The sequence below is a fragment of the Tripterygium wilfordii genome, chromosome 18, assembly GCF_013401445.1.
Source record: "Tripterygium wilfordii isolate XIE 37 chromosome 18, ASM1340144v1, whole genome shotgun sequence".
Classification (NCBI taxonomy): Eukaryota; Viridiplantae; Streptophyta; class Magnoliopsida; order Celastrales; family Celastraceae; genus Tripterygium; species Tripterygium wilfordii.
The window spans coordinates 8,601,142-8,622,879 of NC_052249.1; the positions used below are offsets into that span (position 1 = coordinate 8,601,142).

General features: G+C 35.7%; 4 protein-coding genes across 4 annotated transcripts; 1 reads left to right on the forward strand and 3 right to left on the reverse strand.

The window, feature by feature from the left end:
* Positions 1-744: 744 nt before the first annotated feature.
* Positions 745-3,030, forward strand: LOC119983837 (ubiquitin carboxyl-terminal hydrolase 14-like). Its single transcript, XM_038827566.1, has 4 exons — positions 745-876; positions 940-1,088; positions 2,258-2,383; positions 2,498-3,030. The coding sequence occupies exons 1-4, from the start codon at positions 838-840 to the stop codon at positions 2,676-2,678; spliced, it is 495 nt and encodes a 164-aa protein (XP_038683494.1). The 5' UTR covers positions 745-837; the 3' UTR covers positions 2,679-3,030.
* An 813-nt stretch (positions 3,031-3,843) lies between these two features.
* On the reverse strand, positions 3,844-7,765 carry LOC119983900 (FAD-linked sulfhydryl oxidase ERV1). Its single transcript, XM_038827638.1, has 6 exons — positions 7,474-7,765; positions 6,685-6,762; positions 6,258-6,305; positions 5,172-5,236; positions 4,563-4,640; positions 3,844-4,094 (listed from the first exon to the last, which is right to left on the reverse strand). Exons 1-6 carry the CDS (start codon positions 7,702-7,704, stop codon positions 3,983-3,985), a joined length of 612 nt encoding a protein of 203 aa, XP_038683566.1. The 5' UTR covers positions 7,705-7,765; the 3' UTR covers positions 3,844-3,982.
* Positions 7,766-10,067: 2,302 nt separating this feature from the next.
* On the reverse strand, positions 10,068-11,105 carry LOC119983430. Its single transcript, XM_038827114.1, has 4 exons — positions 11,037-11,105; positions 10,854-10,958; positions 10,307-10,784; positions 10,068-10,192 (listed from the first exon to the last, which is right to left on the reverse strand). Exons 1-4 carry the CDS (start codon positions 11,103-11,105, stop codon positions 10,068-10,070), a joined length of 777 nt encoding a protein of 258 aa, XP_038683042.1.
* Positions 11,106-12,875: 1,770 nt separating this feature from the next.
* Positions 12,876-21,045, reverse strand: LOC119983665 (mitotic checkpoint protein BUB3.1-like). Its single transcript, XM_038827360.1, has 9 exons — positions 20,686-21,045; positions 20,483-20,613; positions 19,615-19,697; positions 15,808-16,074; positions 15,273-15,348; positions 14,475-14,555; positions 13,714-13,792; positions 13,535-13,635; positions 12,876-13,434 (listed from the first exon to the last, which is right to left on the reverse strand). The coding sequence occupies exons 1-9, from the start codon at positions 20,806-20,808 to the stop codon at positions 13,347-13,349; spliced, it is 1,029 nt and encodes a 342-aa protein (XP_038683288.1). The 5' UTR covers positions 20,809-21,045; the 3' UTR covers positions 12,876-13,346.
* Positions 21,046-21,738: the final 693 nt, after the last annotated feature.

Below are 21,738 nucleotides of genomic sequence, written 5' to 3' on the forward strand. Positions count from 1 at the left end.
CCTCTACAAAAATAAGGCATTCACCCTCTCGATGATAATATTAAACAAAATTATTTTTTTTTGAAATTTGATGGGAAGTAGACTCTTCATTCTCTTCCCTTACATTAAAAAGCCTCACCTTTGTAAATCTTCGAGACTATCACCAATCTCTACTAGTGCTTCTTGACGGCTTCCTCATCACCATCTAATATTAGTGTCGTCGTCTTCCTCATCATCGGATCTATGATGTCATCTATAGAAGACAAAGAGAGAGGTTGCAGATGGAGAGTGGTTGGAGAAAGATATTGTAGATGAAAAGTGATGAGAGTGAGATGTTGCAGAGTTGTTGGAGGAGAGAGAGATTGTAGATGTAGAATAGTTAAAGAGAAAGAGGAGGTTGTAGATAAGTATTAGATTTATGTGAGAGAAAATTTTGAATTTCAAAATATTATTTAATTTTGAAACTACCATATCATGTGGCTGATGTGGAGTGACAGGGGATAGTTAAAGATTTTTGGTTATGTACATTTATCATTACAGTAAATAAAATTAAGCCTTTATATAGATAATAAATTTTCCAAAATGATATATGTTCATAATTTTCTCATCCATAAACTTACAAACTGACAAGTCACATAGGCATATCACATGTTTATGTAAGTTTATGAATGTTTATGTAGTACTTCCGATAAATTTTTCTCAGTCAATAAATTTTAAGAAGTTTATGTTTAATGTTAGATGAGTTAAGTTAGCTTCTGAATTACGAATATACCAAATTAAAATGCACTTATTTACATTTAAGAAAATTCGAGGTTTTCCACTTTAAGCAAAAAAAAGTCGAGGGTTTTGATTCCTTCAATGGCGAAACAAGCTGCCTCTTCACTTCCTCCTCTACTGGTAATCCCATTTATTTTCTCTTTTCCTTCAGATTGAGAGGATTCAAATATTTCATTCTTGCAGGAACTTGGTTTTATAGAAGACTTGGAGGGTGACTTAATGGAAGAGGGAGCGGAATCTGGTTGGGCTGAGGCCCGTACATCGTGCGATCACTTGGCTTCCCTGTCTTCTGATCTTTTCCACATACCCACTCCTGATACGCTTTGCAACAGGTAATATAATTTGGCTTCACTATCCCTCAATTGCAAAAGCCCCCAATTTGAACCCTAATTGATTGTTCATAAGAAGGGAAATCGCATGTAACTGAGCACCGCATAGCAAAGAATTCATATATGTTTGATTGGGTTTCTTGATACATAATTTTGTTATACTATTGTTAGAGGAAATGTAGTTGGCATGTGTTATTTATGCCTAGAAGTTGGAGGTGGGGGAACTGGGCAGTGCTTTGTTAAGTTAGTCTTATTCTCTTATTTTCATTTTCTTTCCTGATTATGTTTTCAATTGAAATGAGAAAACTTGACTAGACATGGATTGGTTTTGGCAGCAATATTTTCCGAGAAGCTTGTTTTTTAGTATTCAATAAATGTTATTTGAGTTTTTTTTTCATGATTCTATTTTCAATCGAAAAATGAGAAAAATTTCTGACAAGACATGGATTGGTTTTGGTGGCAATCATCATCATCATCAAAGCCTTTATCCTAAAAGTTTGGGGTCGGCTATATGAATTTATAAGAATATCAACAGGAACCACCACGTGAATATTTTCGGAAAAAGCTTGTTTTTTTTAGTATTCAATAACTGTTAAGTGAGTTTTCTTTTCATTTTATTTTTCCTGATTCTTTTCAATCGAAATGAGAAAACTGGCTGAGAAGACATGGATTGGTTTTGGTGGCAATATTTTTGGAAAAGCTTGTTTTTTAGTATTCAATAAATGAGAAAAAATTATTTTGGTGCAGTTTTGAGAGTTATTTTGAATTGTTTTCCTGCCCTTGTATAATTCTTTTAGTTACTCTCAACATCAAAGTTCATGTAGATCAAAGTTCTAGTAAGCACATGAAGTTTTAGATAATTGGATTTGGGAGGTTTGATGTGTGACTGTTATATTAGTTATGACTCCCCTACTTTCAAAACATTTAGTATATGCATGTTTTTCTCCTCTGTTGGATTCCTATGATATAGCAAATAAAAAACCAAAACTATTTCCAAACACACCCTTAGTATATGCATGTTTTTCCATTGTTTTAGATTGAGAGGTTTGATGTGTGACAGTTATATTAGTTATGACTCCCTACTTTCAAAACATTTAGTATATGCGTGTTTTTCTCCTCTGTTGGATTCCTATGATATAGCAAATAAAAGGCTACTTTCCTTTTGGTACAAGGTGCGAACATCCTAGGGAGAATTGGCTATGTCTTCACTGTAAGGATGTCCTGTGCAGTCGTTTTGTGAACAAGCATATGCTTCAGCATTTTCAGCAAACTGGCCATTGTTTAGCACTTAGCTATAGGTACATGATTCTTCTTGGTTCTTTTTCATTAATTTTAAGTTTTTTCTTAGTGACATTTTTGTTCTGTTATCCCCTTATTTCCCTGCCATTATTTGTATTTCCTTTTGAAAGCAGTGACCTCTCAGTTTGGTGTTTTTCCTGCGATTCGTATTTGGATGCACAAGTGATTCTGAAATTGCGGCCAGTTTATGAGACTGCTTATGTTATCAAATTTGGAGTGGCACCACCATTTCGTTCAGTTGAAAACTCCAATGTCCAAGATGCTGGTGCCGAGGCTGGATCATCTGGCGGCTAAATTTCGTCCTAGGGCATATTACTTTTTCTCCCGGTTTCTCCATCCAAATTTTTTATATTTAGGATAGGGTTTTACTCTGAACGGGATGTAGCATACCTAGAATATATAAACAGGTTTTCTCGTGTCAAATAAAATTTGATTTTACAACAGTGGATTTGTTGTTACGAGTTGATACGTGATTATGGAGCTGCATGCCGGCTGAAGGTTTAGGGCTAGTCGATCATACTTGGTCTTCTCTGTTTATCTAGCCACCTTTAATGGCAAGCTCGAATGAAGGTGGAGGCCTAGCCTTTTCTAAGCACGCGGTTAACTCATTATGAAATAAAATGGTGTCCTTTTCTTTCTTTTTCCCGTTTAACATACTTATCAGTTACCAGCACTTTGTATTGTGATTTTATGATGCCTTACTCGGAGGTGTTACAGAATGCATGTAAATGCTTCTTTTTAAATGGTTTTAGTTCCATAATATTTTATGCAATTGACCAACATTGTTTCCTAGACCTATGAAATGCATCCTTTGCTAGGCTTATTTTGGGGGTAAATGCAACTTTTTGTACTGAGATTTTTAAAATTTCAAATCGGTTATTGAATGTTCAAATATTTCAACATAATAACCGGAATTTCAAAAATCTTGGGGTTTCTAAGTTGAAACGTTTGAATATTCGGTGATCGATTTGGAATTTCAAAAATCTTTGAGTGACGAAAAGTTGCATTAACTCCTTATTTTGTTTTATAAGTTGGCCTTTTTCATGGTGTTTGTCCTATTGTTTATGAAGAGTGGCCTGGTCTGTTGGTGATTATTGTTAAGCATGGTCACTTTTTTTTGGTTATTGTTGGCCAATTTTTGTGATTGGTAAATGGCAAGCTATGATTGTCAAAGGCCTAACCATTTCACTTTCCAGTTTTTCATATTCTCCCCAAAGGGTTCGTTCCGTTTGGAGAAGAGGATAAAATTTCATAAATTATCAGATATTTGATGGTTTTTAAGAATTAGGATAAGACTTCGTATGGTATAAAATTATTTTTTAATGAAATTATGAAATGTTACATCTAGTTTAAAGAGCCTACTGTAAAATGAATGTATGTCTATTGGGTCAAACCACTATCAATCTTTGTTGTTTCTATAATTTTATTATTTATTTGCTATATATTATAAAATCTTTCAACATGAATGCATTACGGAATCCTTGTTATTATAATTTAAATTGGTATGGTTTACAACACTAGAATACATCAAAAAAATAATGTACAAAGCATATAAAACAGTTGTAATCAAGATATTCAAGACAGTTATTCTAAAGTGTTCAATCACCAAAGCTTGTAGTAGTCCCTTGCAGATCACAGGCACGATGCTCACAGTCCATCTTGCCCCACCTTGCATCAACTCTCTCACAGGGGACTACCAGTTTACCAAGGCTGTTAAAATCAACCATGTTAGCAAAATCAAACAAAAATTTACAGAGCTCGTTTACTAATACGGTTTGTCAAAACTTATGAGACTAGAGTTCAATTAGTACATTCAGATTTGAATAAACAGAAAAATCCTGATGGATTCTAGCCAGATCATATCAAAACCTAAAACAAAATACTTCAAACCATAAAACTTTGCTGTGACCAGTTGTTTTACGTTATATCAACATAGATGACCTCAAAATTTGCACTTGAAAAAATGTGTCGGGTAAATTCTCCACCATAATAATTTACTGTCCAAAGAAAAATCGATTTACATTTGCATAATACTGTAAAGCTACTGAAATTCGTTTTAAGCTGATGAGCCACTAAGTTATGATTATACGATGTTCGTCTTTCCACAAGTAGAGCTCATTAAGTGCAAGAAGCACCAAGGCTCCCTCACATATTAGAAAAGGCATAACTTAAAGCTACCTTCTGTTGACAACATTGTGCGCGTGACACAGCCACCGGGAGAACTCAGCATGAGAACCAGCCTGTACGGGATTTGCTCTGCCAAACATGTACCAAATGATATCCATCAATTAAAAGGCAACTTAAAATTCATTTTCCACCTTTTCTTTTTTCCTTTACTGATGAAATTCTAAAAGATAAATTGAGCCCAAAATTACATGCATCTCTTTTGCATTTTCGAGAAAAGCACAACTTTGCATAATAAAGTTTGAGCCAGGAAAACGAATACTAGCACTGTAATTATAATATCTGAAATTCTCATTCAAAGAAATATTTGCCACAATGCATAGCGTAGACTGTAAAGGCTTCCCAAAGTATGAACGTGAATTATCGAGCAGATGTACATGACGATAGCTGACTTTTAAGAATGCCTATCGCTGAATATCATTACCTTAGCCTAAATTTCTCAATGTAGTGTTTATTTAGTTACTTGTGGTTGCATATCTGAGTAGAAACACATGTCTCTTCCACCCACCTGATCTATGCTCGTATTATATGGAAAGCAAAACAGAGAGAGATGGAAAAGAGTATGCAATTGTTTACATATATAGAGTGGGAGTGGAAACATACCTAAGAACTTCCTTGAAGTGATCTGCACACTCCTTGCAAGGATACATCCGAGTTAATATTGCCATCTAACATAAAAATGCAATCCTATTAGGCCTCATTGTCAATAAGGATAAACAGGGTATTGCTTCAATTAGAAACCCATCTTCTGGTCCAATCTCAACATGTTCTTTACCCCATTTCTTTACCAGCAATATGAATGCAGAAGCTACTTCATAAGTGAATTCAATTGTTAAGAGATATAGATAAATTACAGTAAAAACTAAAAACTTGAATCTAGAGTATCCATTTTCTTGGATAAGTACTTCAAAGACTATGATAATTCATGTCACAAATGTGTTTTGCTTACTTAGATAAGGGAAACGAGGGATAATATTTTTACTTGCAATGATCCTTGGTCTTGTTTTACACTCTGAATTAAGAATTTAAAGATTATGAGTTTCTTTGTATATTATTCCATGTGTTCCTGCAATCATACATAACTTCAATCAATCTCAACCTACAGCAATGTTAGATGAGCACCGATATATAAATTCAATCGGCATTCTTTAAAAATTCACCAAGCTAAATAGTCTGATGAGCCAGATCAGACAAAAATGACAATGAAGTGGCAAATAATTATTACACGTTAAGTACATAGTCATGCAGATGATGACTCAAACAGATTATTGGGTTTTTGTTCTAAGAAAAAGAAAAAGATAGAATCATTTCAGTCTGCTTAATAGTCGGTAACTCAGCTGCCCTAGTATTAAATTGAGTTGGATGGGTCTTTCAAATTTCATATTTTTTAGGAGCCATGATGTTTTAACCCTCAATCTAAGATAATCTTTCCATCTGGTGGCCTCAGATGAAATACACAAGATACAGGCAAGCTTTCCAAGTAAATTTTACTTAGTCCATACTTCGTCCTTACATGAGCACATTATCAGCTATTAACTCTTACCCTTTTTCGGTACAAAGAGCAGCAGATCTCGGGAAATGTCGGCCAAAGGAAGAGAAGTTTTGGTTTTAGTGAAAATTCAAAACAGCTACTCTAATAGGCCATTAGACACTAGAAACAGTGAATGGACATGCAAGAGAGTACCATACCAGTTCTTTTACATCCTTCTTTTGTTGCCGTGTTGGTTTTTCAGGATACTGCATGGAGAAAAGAAAAGAAAAGAAAAGAAAAGGTTCAAAATTTTCCTAAACATATTAAATCAAGAGTTAATATATTAAAGAAAACTTATTTTCTTCCAATTCAAGAGCATAAAGCGATTCAAGTGCATAAAGGTGAGTGAAGCTGCTGAGCTCCCACCCTGAGGCAAACTGACAATTTCTAAAAATTGAAAAATAAAAAAGGAAGAAAAGGAAGACATACTTCAAACAAAAATATTCCTTTGCAGCAAGTAGGAATATCAAATTTTGATATAAACTAGGAAAACAAACTACGAAGAAAAATATTCCTTATGCAGCAAGTAGGAATATCCTTTATGAAATCGTAACAAAGTTAAGAGAAGAGTAATAATGCAGATACCTGTGCAGCAAGAGTGTGAAGAAAAGTCCAAGTGGCTCTTCCAAGCTCCTCTTTAGTCACAGGTGCAGTAGCTTTTTCCTGGAAAACATTAAGGAACTTTACTAGACATGCATTACTAAGGAAATGCAAATGCCTAAAAATATAGTGATATAAAGTATCAAGAGATGTTTACACTAGTTCTACCAGAGGATTATAGTAGCAAACTTTTGAAATCAACCTCACTACAGATTTACAACATCCTTTTTTCGGCTATTTCATTTCAAATTAGCCTCTCTTGGGTTGTACTAAAAGCAGGAAAGGCAACAGGAAGCAAAATTGCTCATGTTTTTACAGTAATCACATAAAAAATATAATTTACCATACGATATTTCTTACACTACCATACAAGTTTATATTTCATTTTCATGTGTTGACCCAAACCAATCAAATTTTGGGCTTCAATAGTCGGAATCAGGGAATCGACTCTTATCTATAGAAAGTTTTGTTTTGTGACACAAGCATGGAGTAATAGCAATCATTACCTTCACACACACCAACCCCTTAAACATGTACTCCCCCACTCATCCCAAAGTCCGCAAAAGCTAGCAAACCTAAAACTGTTGAATAAGCAAAGCCCACAGGAATCAATACAAACGATTTTCAAAGGGCATCCCATTGAGGACTTTCTGCAAACAAGTGGTATGCTCATCTGCCATGGTCATACGAGAAACACCGCTGAAAAAACTCCAATCCAAGTTCAATCAATGAATATGATGAGCGAAAATGTGGGATACGAAGATAAATGAGTACCTTGTTGTTGGAAAGAGAGTCCGGAGCGTGGACAACGGTGGAGCCATGGTTTATTGGGCTAACTTTGGATGATGTGGAAGAATGGAGAGAAAAGAGTGGATTCTCTTTTGGGGGAGATGGGTGATGACTGTGATGGTCGATGAACTTGAAGAGATGGGTTTGGATGCAAATCGAGAATTTTTGGACATTTTGGAAAAGAGGCTGCCATGGATTCATTGGATTGTCAGACATTTTTTAGGAGCGGCAAAGGTGTTTTTTTTCGGCGTTGCTATTTAACCCGCTATATTGCTTCTCTCACCCCCTATGATACGTACTCACAATTATATTATGTTAAAATCAATCAAATATTGTCTTTCACATTTTTCCAATTTTTATATATATAACCTATATGGATCAACTTTGTGAACTTATTTTTCAACCATAGATTTGATAGATCCTATAGTAAATGTGTAGCCCCCACTTATGTTGTGTTTTATTACAACCATTAGACTTTGATCCACAAAGTTGGTCCACACTTTTTGATCCACATAGGAGAATTTCTGAATATATATATATTTTGATACACTCATTGATTTTCATTTGTTTCACTCATAAGATGACTCTCTTTATCAAATATTCAATTAAAATATAGATAAATAATATTTCAATACTCAAACAAATTATGTAAATTACAACACTGTGATTTTAGGAGGAAATATAGAACGTCTACACTTAATAAATACTTCTAGTTATTCTGTGTACGTCGTAACCCATGCAGCTATGCGATCATACATGTATCTAAACCATTGCATCGTAATGGGAGACATCGGGTAATCGTTTGTCAAGGCAACTTGGACAAAATGATTATTGTTAACGAACCCAATAGTGATAATAATGTGTTCATGCGACAGTGGAGGCATCGATCGTAGTGACAAAAATGTCAAGCACTGTTTAGAACTAAGAAGATGTAATATGACATTGTACCTTGAAGCAATCAAGTGACCCATGTCTGGCATTGTCATCCAGTTCTGAAGTGGTGATGGTCTATCTTATTCTCAGAAGTTTAGTGAGTTGTAAATGGAACATGTCCGATCATAACCACCACTTAGTTCAACATACTCTGCCCAAAATGTTCTCAACTCGTCAATCAAGTTTTGTCGGATGTTTACCCATGCATCCTCTCCAAAACCAAGTAATCCAGCAATAGCCCAGAAGCCACGATTTCCATCTGCTCTTACATCTTTTATGAACATAATGTAAGGATGCAATATAGGTGGGAACTAACTAAGATATACATGCTCATGGGCAGTTGACCTCGATCTTGAAATCCTTTGCATAGGAAGTGGTGGAGTGCTGTAAAGAGATGAACAACTGTGTCTACCTGGTTCCTGAGAATAACAAAAATCTTACCAAACGAACTCAAATGCAGACGCATCACCACTAGTAGATCTGTCTACTTTCTTCTTTGAGGAGGGGCGAACTGATGAACAATTGTGTCTTCCTAGATCCCGAGAATGATTCAAATCGTGCTGAACAAAATCGAATGCATACTGATTACAACGAGTTGATTTGTCTACTTTCTTCTTTGAGGGGGGCGTCCACGAATATTTGTCTTAACAACTGCTTCAAGAAGAGCAGTTATTGATGGATTAATTATCTCCCCCAACTTCCTTAGTAGACTGACTTTACCAGGCCTTGATTGATGCTTAAACTGTTCTTTGAACATTTCTAGCTCGACACTACAATCGATAGCATCATTGACAAGTGAAACACTTGGCAATAAGTCAAGTTTTTTTCCAAAACTTATCAATACAAGCAAGTGGTATAGAACGATCTTCATTCGTGTATATTGCAAGCTCGTGCGTACATGGAAGTCCATTACTTGTACGAAGTTTACATCTGCAATAGTAGATATCTTCACCAATAACTTTAGACCGTTCAAATTCCAACCAAATCAGATTCAACGCATCCAATGAGACAAAACCCAATAATTTTTGGAATAGGCCTGTTTTGAATCGATGTTGGATAATATTTTTGCTTTTCTCCAAACTAGCTTTATTGCTGTGAACTGACCTTGATGAGCTGATGAATAGACAACACTGCTGACTCCAAGTCTGATTGAGGTGTGCCCAAGTATCGTTTCAACTTCGAATGTTGACTCTCGGCTCTATTAGTGGTCAGGTTGCCGGAATGCATATAGGTGTCTGTCCAGGCGGATATGAACATCTCCTTATATGGCGTCAACCATACATCTTTAATATAATTCATGACTGTGGAGTAGTTTTGTAAAATCATCTCAAGAGCAGATAAATTATACACATACGCATTCTCGGTTTCTGATTCCATTGATGTGTGCCACATGGAGTAGAATGAATCCCAAGATTCCTTCTTTAGAAATGATTTTTTACAGTGGGATATAACAGCTTTGTCGATGTGTCATCTGCAAAGCAGTTTCATCGACTCGGGAAATACTTGGGCACGGGACCTCATCAATGCAAATCTCTATCAGTGATAATAACTCTTGGAAAAGTGGATTCATCCATTGTTAACCGCAAACAATTCAGTGCCCAAGTATAATTATCCTCCTTTTCTGATTGTAAGAAAACAAATCCTATTCAAAATGTCATCTTCGTTGAAGTCACGCCCACAATTTCAACTAGAGACATCCTGAACCTGTTAGTTTTATATGTAGCATCCATCAGTAACAGATGCAGGAATGCACGCAATAGTGCTAACGAACCTGCATGTGCAAAGAATAATTCTTCAAGCTCATTACTCTAAGCATTGCTTCAATTAAAGAAAACGTACTCGTACTGGTATAGGAATGACATGAGTTGTTGCATTTGGGATTTACCAGTTTTCTCTGTAGTTCGAAACTTCTGGCGTGCATTGTATATAGTTTTATTGGTGGACACGTTGTTCGGATCCCTGTTCTTTAACGTATATAAGATGTTTTGTGGCTTCACCAAATTCTTTAACATATCTATGAATATTTCATTTTCAGCAGCAAAAAGCTTATCAACATATGAATGACCCTCCATATATAATGTCGCGGAATGGTTATGCATTCCACATAGTACTCTTACCGTCCAATCATCATCTGTTTTCAATTTCATCCCTTTCACTCTGAATGGACAATCTCGTTTTTTTGTGACAGTTAACCTTGTGGAGGTTTTCTTACTTTTGTAGGTGCCACCACGATCACATTTTAACAATAATTTGTATCTCCTCCCGAATCCACCAATCTCTGAACTTTTAGTATCAATAACAAAACCCAAATTACGTCCAGTATTCTGCACCCATTCAATTAACGATTGACGCGAATTGAATACCTAAGAAAGTATTAATTTTGTTAGAAATTAACCAAAAATAGCATTTATTAATTTAGTTATTTAGCATACCATATCGATGGAAAATTCATTTGTTACATCCACTTCAATGTCTTCTTCACCTTCATTTACAAGATCAGGTTCTTCTTGTTTTATTTCATTTATATCAATATCATCCTGCCAACAATACAACTTAATTTTAATATATGCAATTAATCAAAATAATTATTAAAAAAATAAAATTGATATATTTACCTTATCAGTAGAACGACTAGAACCACTTGACAATCTTAGCTCTTCACCCCATAATTTCAGATGATCCATTTTTTCTCAACCTCGAATGTGAATTGGAACAGCTACCATAGGAGAGATGGTTAACTTTACAAAAATGAAAGTACTGAAGTTTTCCTTGAGGCTTCAAGCGAGAAAGTAAATAGCACTTGCAAGAGGAGTAGTGATAAAGCTACTAAGACTATGAGAGCGAAGGTTGATTCTTGATTTAGTCAGTTAAGGCATTGGAGTCTTTATGTAGATTGAAGAATAACTGAGTAATTGAACCACTTCTCCCAATTTGAACATGCAAATTATTAAAGTGAGATAGAATATTTTGAATTGATATGAAAGAGTCCAGAGGGTCCCTTCATTCGAGGGGACCGTGGTGGCATTTGTTGCTAGGAAAATGAATGAGGCAAGGGGTGGCCAAAAGGGGATGAATGAGGGAAAGCATGGCGTATAATAACAAGTAAATTAAAGGACCAAGGTCAAATCAGTCCAGCCATGAAAAGCAGCACAAAATATTATTAATTTCAAGCAATAAAAAGGAAGTGTGCTCTTTTTGACACCCGACTTGGGATGATTCGACACGTGTTGTACTAGTCAACCTTGACTGCATTTCAGTACTAAAGTTTCATGATGAAATAAACCTGATAATCTGACAGGGGTGTAAAAAGCAAAAGTGGGCCCTTTTTTTTTTTTTTAACTGTGATGCTGGACTGACAAAACAGTAAGTTGTATACTTATTGTATTTAACAAAAATTATAATAATAATATTTAACTAAGATTAAAATTAATTATCTAGGTTGGCTTACTATTTAGTATATAAATAGTAAACCAAGCTTTCGACAAGGGATTGGTGTAGTCCGGTGTTTATAATTTTTTAGTCTAGTTTGGTATTGTAAAATTATTTTGTTCTTTGTTTTTTAAGTCCTTAGATTGTATTCCATCTTTATGATGGCCCTGAGTGTCTACGGGCGTCAGTTACTCAATTTATTGGGTAACCTAATACAATGAGGTCTATGACATTCTTTTCAAAAATAAAAAATAAAAAATAAAAAATCATAGGCTACTACTTTCATGGCGCTAGGTGTAATATTTGTTATCTTTGAATGAAATTCAATAGTTTCAATCCTTAAAAACAAAAAAAAGGGATTGGTGTATTAGTGCACTGTGCACCTATAACTGGTGCACCAAAAACATTAAAAATTTTGAAAAAAAAATGTAGTATTTAGAGTAGTATTTTTTGTTCGAAACAAAAATAGAAATCATCGCGATCGAAAATAAAATATTTTGAGTTTATATCCGACATTTTAAAATTGTTATGTTATGTTTAATTTTGATTTTTATTTCGAACAAAAATATACCGTTGGATTCGTTATATTAAATACTACACATTTATGAATTTTTTTCAAAAATTTTTAGTGCACCGCCCGGATCCTTTGATAAACTCGATTAATAAACTAGCAGAGCTGAGACAAGGGCGAGCTCACGAATAGGCTTGTTTGAATGTTCATGAACATGCTTGTTTAGATGTTCACGAACAAACTCGTTTAAGTGTTCGCAAACAGGCATAGACTGTTTGCGAATAGGATTGTTAAAAGCTTGTTTAAAATTTGTGAACATACTTGTTTATTTTTGTAATCAATTATTAAATAATAATTACAAATTGGTGAACTTCATATAAAATCCGATTTTACTATAAAATCCACCATTTCAAACTTGAAAAGCAACCAAGCACAAAGAATTATGCCAAAATTAAGCAAACCCTTGCATACTCGAAACTTACAGAGTACAAGTAATGTTTGACAAACCCCATCATCTCCAACAAGACAAATGTGGATATATCTGCAAACGTAGACAACGAGTTATCTACAAAGGAAGCACGAAGGAAATTTGTACATGACATTTCATTACATCTTTGCACCCTAACAATGTCGCAGGGTGTGGGGGGTGTGGGGGTGGGTTGGTGTACAAATAAGCCATAAAAGCATAGCGCAAGCTGTTGCTCCAAATAAAATGGAAGTAATGAAAACACGCACAACGAGCCTAAAATGATGTATAAGCTAAGATTATCATCATCCAAGTCGTAACCCAAAATAAACCATTATGCTACAACTATCAGTTTTGCAAGGATAAAAAGCTAACTTGGAAGTAAAAAAGAGATATCTAACATCCCATTCATACTTTTAGCCTCCAATTCGCTTCATCGAAGAGACATGAAGCTCTGCTGCGTCATATAAAATATTACAGGTCCAAAAGACTAGACAAACCGAGATCTCCCAAGTACATTCATGCAGGAGGATTGGGATAAACTTTTGGTTTTGGCTTTACTTCTATTTCGTTCACACTGCGAACGAAGATAGCATCTGGTTCATGGCTGCAAAATGGACAAATAGCATGTTTAGCACCAATGTTTGTTGTGTTTGTGTGTGGGTGTGAGAGAGAGAGAGAGAGAGAGAGAGAGAGATCTTTCTTACGGTTTGTCTCCCTCTTCAAATGTGTAGCTCGATGCGACAGCCAAGAGACGACCATCTTTGCTAAATGATAAGGCTGCGATGCTTGTCGGGTACTTAGAGTACTGAAAAACAATAACAGAGTTAGAATAAGTAGTTAACTCTAAATTTCTGATCTGTAAATTGAGGCTGCTGACGCCTACCTGATACAGTCTCTTTTTGTTGTTTCCATCCCACACATTAACGAAACCATCACAACCACCTGTTGCAAATGTACCATAGCTGTAGATGCATTTGGAAGCATTGATTAGTAAATAGAAGTAGACTAGAGAGTAGCTGCTATTATCATGAACGCTGCACTCGTAATGTCAACTTGACACCCCTTAAAGGTCAAAACGTAATCTATTGATAGCTTTAGCAAACTCAAATGTAAGACTCGTCCCTGAAAGAGGACTGTCACGTTATTTTCAGTACATTACATATCATAATCACATGTCATATCAATATAAAAGCCAATTACGCACAACATATCTGCATTCTGCCAATCATGCAATTAAGTAGGCAGTCTCAAGCACGGGGTTCAATTCTTAGTGCACTGTCTATAATCTTCCAAAGTTAAATTTCTCATCCAAAATTTCAGATCAACAAACCATTTAGATTTATAAACCAGGATTCCACTACTTAAGGAAAATAATACAAACCAAAGTCTTAATCAGTTGGTACAAGGCAGGGCCTTTGCCTTTGGTCGTAAAAACGTATGAGTTATTTCTTTGGCTATGACAACCAAACTACTAGAATTTGTGGCCATTTCATACAAATGATGCTAAAAATAAAACAAGTTAATATCAAGCAAAGTAAGTTATTTTGATATAAAGACAACCACTTATCATTCTCCAGGTTTTAGTCTACCAGCTATATTTGATCAAAAGAGTTCATAAACAAAAGCTGCAGAGAACAAACTTACATAGGGTGAAATGCAATGGCATTTACTGGATAAACAATGTCTCTTCCAGCCTCTGATTTCCGATGACACTTGAATGCATATCTGCACGGGACCCAAGTTGATCAGTACATGCTGAAATGCCAGAAAAAGAAAATTGGCTCATCAATTTGTATGCAATTATGTTCCTTATTTAGGCAAAAGTACCATCTCCTGACCCATTGTCTGGTCACAGATCGCGATACAAAAATAATTTCAGCGAGTAATAAGTTGGTAACTAAAGTGTCTCCTTGGCATTTGATTTTCAAAAGTGCCCAAATTTTTTTTTCAAAGTTTTGAATGGGAACAAAAAAAACACTTTTTATGTTCTTGGAGAACATTTTGAAGACTATCTATTTTTCTATAAAAAAGTTCTGGAGAACCAAAATATGAAAACATGTTTAAGATGTGTTCAATGTTTCCGTGGTGAATTGTTATTCCATTAACGACACTTGTAAATAACAAAATCTGACAACAGTTATTTGAAATAACTTTTTCCAAACAAATTTTCTGCTTTAAACTCTTGAAAAATGTTCTTGAACTCTGTTCTTGATTCTTGAAAATTACCAAATGTGCCTTAAGTGCCTAAATTTTTCTTTAAATATTTTGTTTTCTTTTTTCAGTCTCTAAAACAGACAGCTGCAAAAAAAAAGATAGAGTGCAAAATATTTTTGTCCAATAGAGTGGAAAAACAATTAAGTAAAGTATCATGCAACAATAGGAAGCACTGTAGTACTGATATCCAAGATGTACAGCACATTTTTCAAAGAATATGGCCCATACTTTTTGCTTTGAGTTGGTTCAGAAAGATCAAAAAATTCCATTGCCACACGGCCTTCGACTGAACTAAGAGTATATCCTGCACATAGCATTCAGAATAAGTAAAACCCATGACTGACACAAAAATGCATCAGTGAGACCTGACCACTTTCAGCCAAACATGCTGTATAATGACTAAAGTATGCTAATTGCTTCTCAGACATGACAGGCTTCCAACAGGGTACCTTTCTGATTTCCCCGCTATTAAGGCACAAAGTTACATCAATCAAATTTGAAGAAGATTCTTTCATTTTTTACAACAAAACTATATAGAAACATCATTTTCAAAATTTTCAGGCGGTTGGATCAGCCACAAACTCAGGGAAAACAATCTGTACATTGAATCCAAAGAGAATAAAAGCATGATCTTAACGTAGAAAATTGGGCAACAAGTCATTCTGTGTTGAATCTGTGCTTAAAATTTTCGAAATTACTGACAAAATTTGAAGAGGTATTATTTGAAGTTACTACCATAATTTCTTGAGGTTCAGATCAATACCTGTACCGTTGGGATAACAGCAGACAGATCGAGTTTGATACTTCAACGAAGATTCCCTCCGTTGCTCTGGCTGAGACATGTTTCTCAAATCATAAACATTTACATGTCTTCCTGCAGTTGCCACCACTAAACGGTGTCCTACAAGAGAGAGAGAGTAAACACGCTCAGGTTGTGGGTATGTCCCAACAAGAGTACGATCTTGTCCACTTGCACCCCTAGGATCCCAACACTTTAGTGTTTTGTCCCAACTGCCTGTGATCACTTGCCCTGAAATTATTGAAAAATAGGAAGTAATTATATGCTATAGTTTTGTCGAAGAAAACAATTAAAATGTGTTTCATCACGTTCTATATATTTGATTCCTAGAATGATACAATGATGTAACTAAATACTCCATTTTGAAGAAAGCACAGTGCATAAGAAAGTAAGAGAATAATGCCATCACATAGAACTAGGATCTGTGTCATTTACGCGAAATTTTAAACCAAGTAACATTGTGATTATCACAACAAAGAATCCATATAACACACAAGCTATCACTTATATCAAACTAAAAAAATCTTAAGTTGGTAAGTCAACTTCCTGATTCATTACTCCCTTACTGCAGGTGCACATAGTTCTTACGAATGGAGTATTGATTCATCCTACTTCCTTCTTGAATGCTATAATAGCATGGGTTGTAGTTCACACTTCACAACAACAGAACAACGATCATACTCGCTTCTTTTGCTATCTTTTACAGTCAAACTTTCCTCTAAAACTGTTTCCTTTAAGAGGTCTCATCTTTCCTACAAGTTCACACCTAGATCTGCACAAAATTACACCTTTCCCTTGCTGTCAATGTTTTCCAGCAAGCTAGGACTTTCTTTTCCCTTTTTTCTGAATGGACAAGGAATTTTCATTGCCGCCAATGTTTTGCTTATCTCCTTAAATAAACAATTGACCAAAGAACATGTGCAGGTCATATTTTCTAGTTCATCACTGATCATAGGGTCTCCCAGCTTGAAGCACATAGCCCTGCCCAACTTATCTGCGTTCCAAGGGGCAAAAAACTCTGTTTATTGTTATTCAAGTTTCAGCAGAACAATGTTAGGTACTTAAAGAGCCTTATCAGGGCATCTCAAACATCAATTCATTAAATGCAATTCCACCTTTGACCATCTGCCCATGAGGCCCATCTAATTTCTTACATATTTTTTGAGAGATTTCATTTGCAGACTCCTCTTTACCAAGTGTGAAATTTAATCACGTTACTTAAATTCATATGTGACCAAAGCATATATCAAGTTGATGGAATAAAATACAGTTATCATTTATCAGCATTACAATTTGCATACATATTATATAGGAGATAAAGCCCATATCTTGACAAAGACAACAGACGCTCTAGCCTCTATGTTTGTATGTTATAGCATTCAGGAATCACGACAAACATTTGTCACAGAAAAATAGAAGGAAATTCAGACTTATTAATCACACATTTATTCAACCTTTAAGCTCTCTCATCCATAGTCCATTCTATAAAGTAAGTTGTAAATACAAAGGATTCAATAGTCTTGAACTCACACTTATTTTTCAAATCTCTATACATTTTTTTAAACATTTTTGAACTACCTTTGGAAAGAAAAGGCGGGGGTTGGAAGAAATATATTACTCTATGTTTTAATCTTAATTATATATCAAGGAAACAAACGCCAACACAATTATTGGACAGATAGGGGGTGGAATAAGCAACCCATCTTCCCTGTCATAAACATAGGAAACCCACGGAAGAACCCCTAAGACAAGCCTAAATGGACAAACCACACATAGTAGGCCCGATATTAGGAGTCTGACAAATGCAAGTGCTAGAAAATTCCATTCATTTGCCCAATCTCAAATTCTTGAAATCCCCGAAAGTTTTAAGAATAACTCATCACTGATGAAAATAATACTATACAACACTGCCCAATGGAGAACAGAGACAAGGCTCTATCGTCCCACTAAACAACTAGGACTTAGCCCCAAGTCCAAGGCCACTCACTTCAGCGATCACTCGTCTTTTGTTCACAGTGTTTCCCTCTAAGACAAACATAAACAGACAACCACACATAGTGGGTCCTTTAATAGAAATCTAACACATGCAAGCACTTCCTGAAAAACCCATTCAATTGCTCAATCTCAATCTCCATGAAAGTTTAGTAGAACAACCCATTATGCAATAAAATAATATTAGACCACACTGTCCAATGGAGAATTGAGATAACAATCTAGATTCCTCCACTAAACCAGTGAGCAGTGTTGTCAAAAGTGTGCGAAGCGCACGCTTAAAGCGAGAAGCGCAGCGGTGCACAGGCCTCACGCCTCGCTTCTACACCGCATCGCACAAGTCACGGAAGCGCAAAGAAGCGCACGCTTCTGTTGAAGCGAGAGGTGCAGTTAGGCGCACGCTTAAGTCACTTCTGGTTCAATGGGCTTTTTGAGCATGGGTATGGGCCGAACTTGCGAACCCTAGTCTTCTCCTCCAATAGTCAGTTCACGCAAAGTTGACAACAGTCTTCATTCTCTCTCAGCGACTTGCGATTATCGACTCTATCTCTCTGTGACTCCAGTATTCTCTCTTTGGTTACCTCTCTGTGCAGGCAGGTATGTCTTATCTCTGCGACTTCTCTCTCTTTGTTGAATCTCTTATCTCTCTCTGGTTATTTTATACTCTGAATCTCACCACTTCTAAATAATAGTGCTTTGCTGAATCTCTTATCTTTGCGACTTCTCTCTCTTTGCTAAATCTCTTATCTCTCTCTGGTTATTTTATACTAAAATCTCACCACTTCTAAAAGATAGTGCTTTGCTGAATCTCTTATCTCTGCGACTTCTCTCTCTTTGCTGAATCTCTTATCTCTCTCTGGTTATTTTATACTCTGAATCTCACCACTTCTAAATAATAGTGCTTTGCTGAATCTCTTATCTTTGCGACTTCTCTCTCTTTGCTAAATCTCTAATCTCTCTCTGGTTATTTTATACTAAAATCTCACCAATTCTAAACGATAGTGCTTTGCTGAATCTCTTATCTCTGCGACTTCTCTCTCTTTGCTGAATCTCTTATCTCTCTCTGGTTATTTTATACTCTGAATCTCACCACTTCTATACGATAGTGCTATGCTAAATTGCTTAATTTACCTTGAATTTGTTTTTGTGATGAAATATTTATAACTTCTTATTATTATTAATTTATTAATTGTTTTATGAATATTGCGCTTTATGTACTTAAAGCGTGCGCTTTGCGCTTTGAAGCAATGCAATGTCTTTGCGCTTGAAGTGCGCTTTTCGCATTGATAACACTGCCAGTGAGAGTTGGCCCCAAGTGCAAGGCCACTGCTTTCGGTGGCCACCCGTCTATTGTTCATAGTGTCGATAATGTCAAACTGTGTTTTAGCTCAAGGGTAAAAGTCAGATGAGTTCCAGAGCCTTGATTAGAACATTCGCAAGCCAATTATTCTACCTTCTGAATAAATTTATATATAATACCCTTGGTTTAATCTTTGATAAGTGCCACACATTTCACTGAACATCAGGTTAGATCATGTAATGATGTAAAAGAGAAATACATCGTTCAAAAAATGTTCCAAATATTGAACTCTTCATTGTTTTTGAGATTTTATTTATTTATTTGGAAATGAACTCTGTCATGTTTAATTATACACAAAAATAAATGATCTTCCAGTTTCCTTAATTGTTGATGAGATCAAATCAATAAATGAGCTTATACACTGGTACTAGAAAGTGAAAAAGAATGAAAGTGAAAGAGAAGCATGTGAACACCCATACCTGTGGCGTAAGAGTACTCGACACAGCGAACGGGTGCATTGTGCCTTCCCAATATATCCTCCTTGCCATGGTTGAAAACAAGTCTGAACATAATTCGAAAATAAGCTTCACAAAACAAGTTTTCTAGAGATTTTATGTTCATTAACCTATGTATTCTATTTCCATACTGCCTAAGCTTAAAGTCGATTTGGCGATGACCAAAGGAACTTTAAGAAAGACCCAAACTTATTTTATTCTTTTACAATTTGATATCTATCAAATTTCATTCATTTCTAGCAAAAAAATTTGAATCCTTTGCACATATATTATCTTATTAATATAAATGCAATTGAGAAAGAAAGTCAATGCAACACCATTTGTGTCTGTCCAAACTCCAAAGTGTGCATAGCCAAGTTCTATAAGCCTATAAGCTAAGCTTAGGCATTTCTTAGGCCCTCAAACACCTAAGCCTTTGCTTCTGACAATGAAGAAAACAGAATGCTGAACTCAGTTAAAATAAGTTTCCTCATAATAAGAGTAAGCACATTTTTTTACCTCTGTGCTGTAAGATAGCTGATGCAAAAGGACTAATCCAATAACCACACTAATTTCAATAACAGCATCAAATCAGGGGGAAACAATCTTTTTTTATAAATAAGATGGTTAAGTTATAAAATGAGAATCAATGACTACTTATTTGCAAGTTAACACATAAAAATGATTATAAACTATTTAAAAACTAAGAAAGATTTCATAGAAGTTTGAATATCACGAATCTAAACCATTATTGGGAAACCAGTAGCTATCAAGCGAGTTACCTAATAAGTGCCTACATTTTTCATTTTGTATTCCAATCAACAAAATATTTACGCGATGAATATGCACTGACCTCCTAACAGTATTGTCGGAGCTAGCACTGAAGCCAGAGGAATCATCATGGAAGCAGCAGTCAAGGACTGGCCCACCGTGCAAGAACTCTCCCCGCAATACGTTGGCGCTCGCGTCATACAATCTCACACTCTACGAAGCAAAACGGATCAGATAAGTATTCATCAAAGTGAACAACAGAAATAGAGCTAGGGTTTTGCATACGTTATCCCAGGAGGAGACGAGGAGATGATCGCTGTGGTTTGAGAACCGGAGATTCGAGATTCCGTCCGTCGGTGGGCTAGAGAGCTCCCTGCCGGCTCCTAGCGGCGGTGCAGCAGCTGTCATCGTCGCAGATCGGGAGAGAGGAAGTATTCGTCCGCGTGACAGTAGAGAGAGAAAGCAATAGCTGGTATAGGGTTTCGAGAGAACGAGAGAGGGAAAGAGATTTGAAAGCTAGAGGGGGAGATTATTACCGTTTATATTTGGGGATTTTAAATGGCGAGTTTGGGAGGGGCTGGGTGGTACATCCACCGATTCACGAATCACGACACAACATGGAAGTCACAATTCACAAACCAACAAAGATGATTGCAATATCCAACATGTAAAATAGGAAATTACTTTACATCTAGGGAGGTAAAATAGGAAATTACTTTTCTCTAAGGAGGAAAAATGAAATAATTTTTAACCCAAGCCCATTTAATTAAAGCCCAAACACATAATTATCAAGCCCATTTAATTGAAACTCAAACACATAATCGTCAAGCCCATAATAATTAAAAATAATTAAAACCCTAAACCAATAACAATTAAACAAATCCAAGTCCATAATATAACCCAAGTCCAACCAAATTAAACATAACTAAAATCTAAACTCATAAACTATTCAATTTAACTCAAGCCCACAACATAACAAAAACACATAAACAATTAGATGTAACCCTATCCGTATACCTCTTTCTATGGAACTTTCTTCCTCCTTTAGAGTTGCTCCGTTGTAGGCGAAGCTGAATGCCAAAAGGGATTTGATAGAGGGGAAGTGTCTGATGCTGAAGGGATTTGATGGAGGGTTTGCTATGGTAGAACAACTTCTTGAAACGATCTAGACCAAATCTGATAAGCTTCCTCTTTTTTCTTGTGAATTATTAGTGAGTTGAATGGTTGGTAATTACCAAAAAAAAGATTGAATGATTGGTGATTTTATAGTACATTTACTAGCCATTGGGAGGAAGAGTTCACTCTCCAACCGTCATGTTTTCTTTCCATTTAACTCCC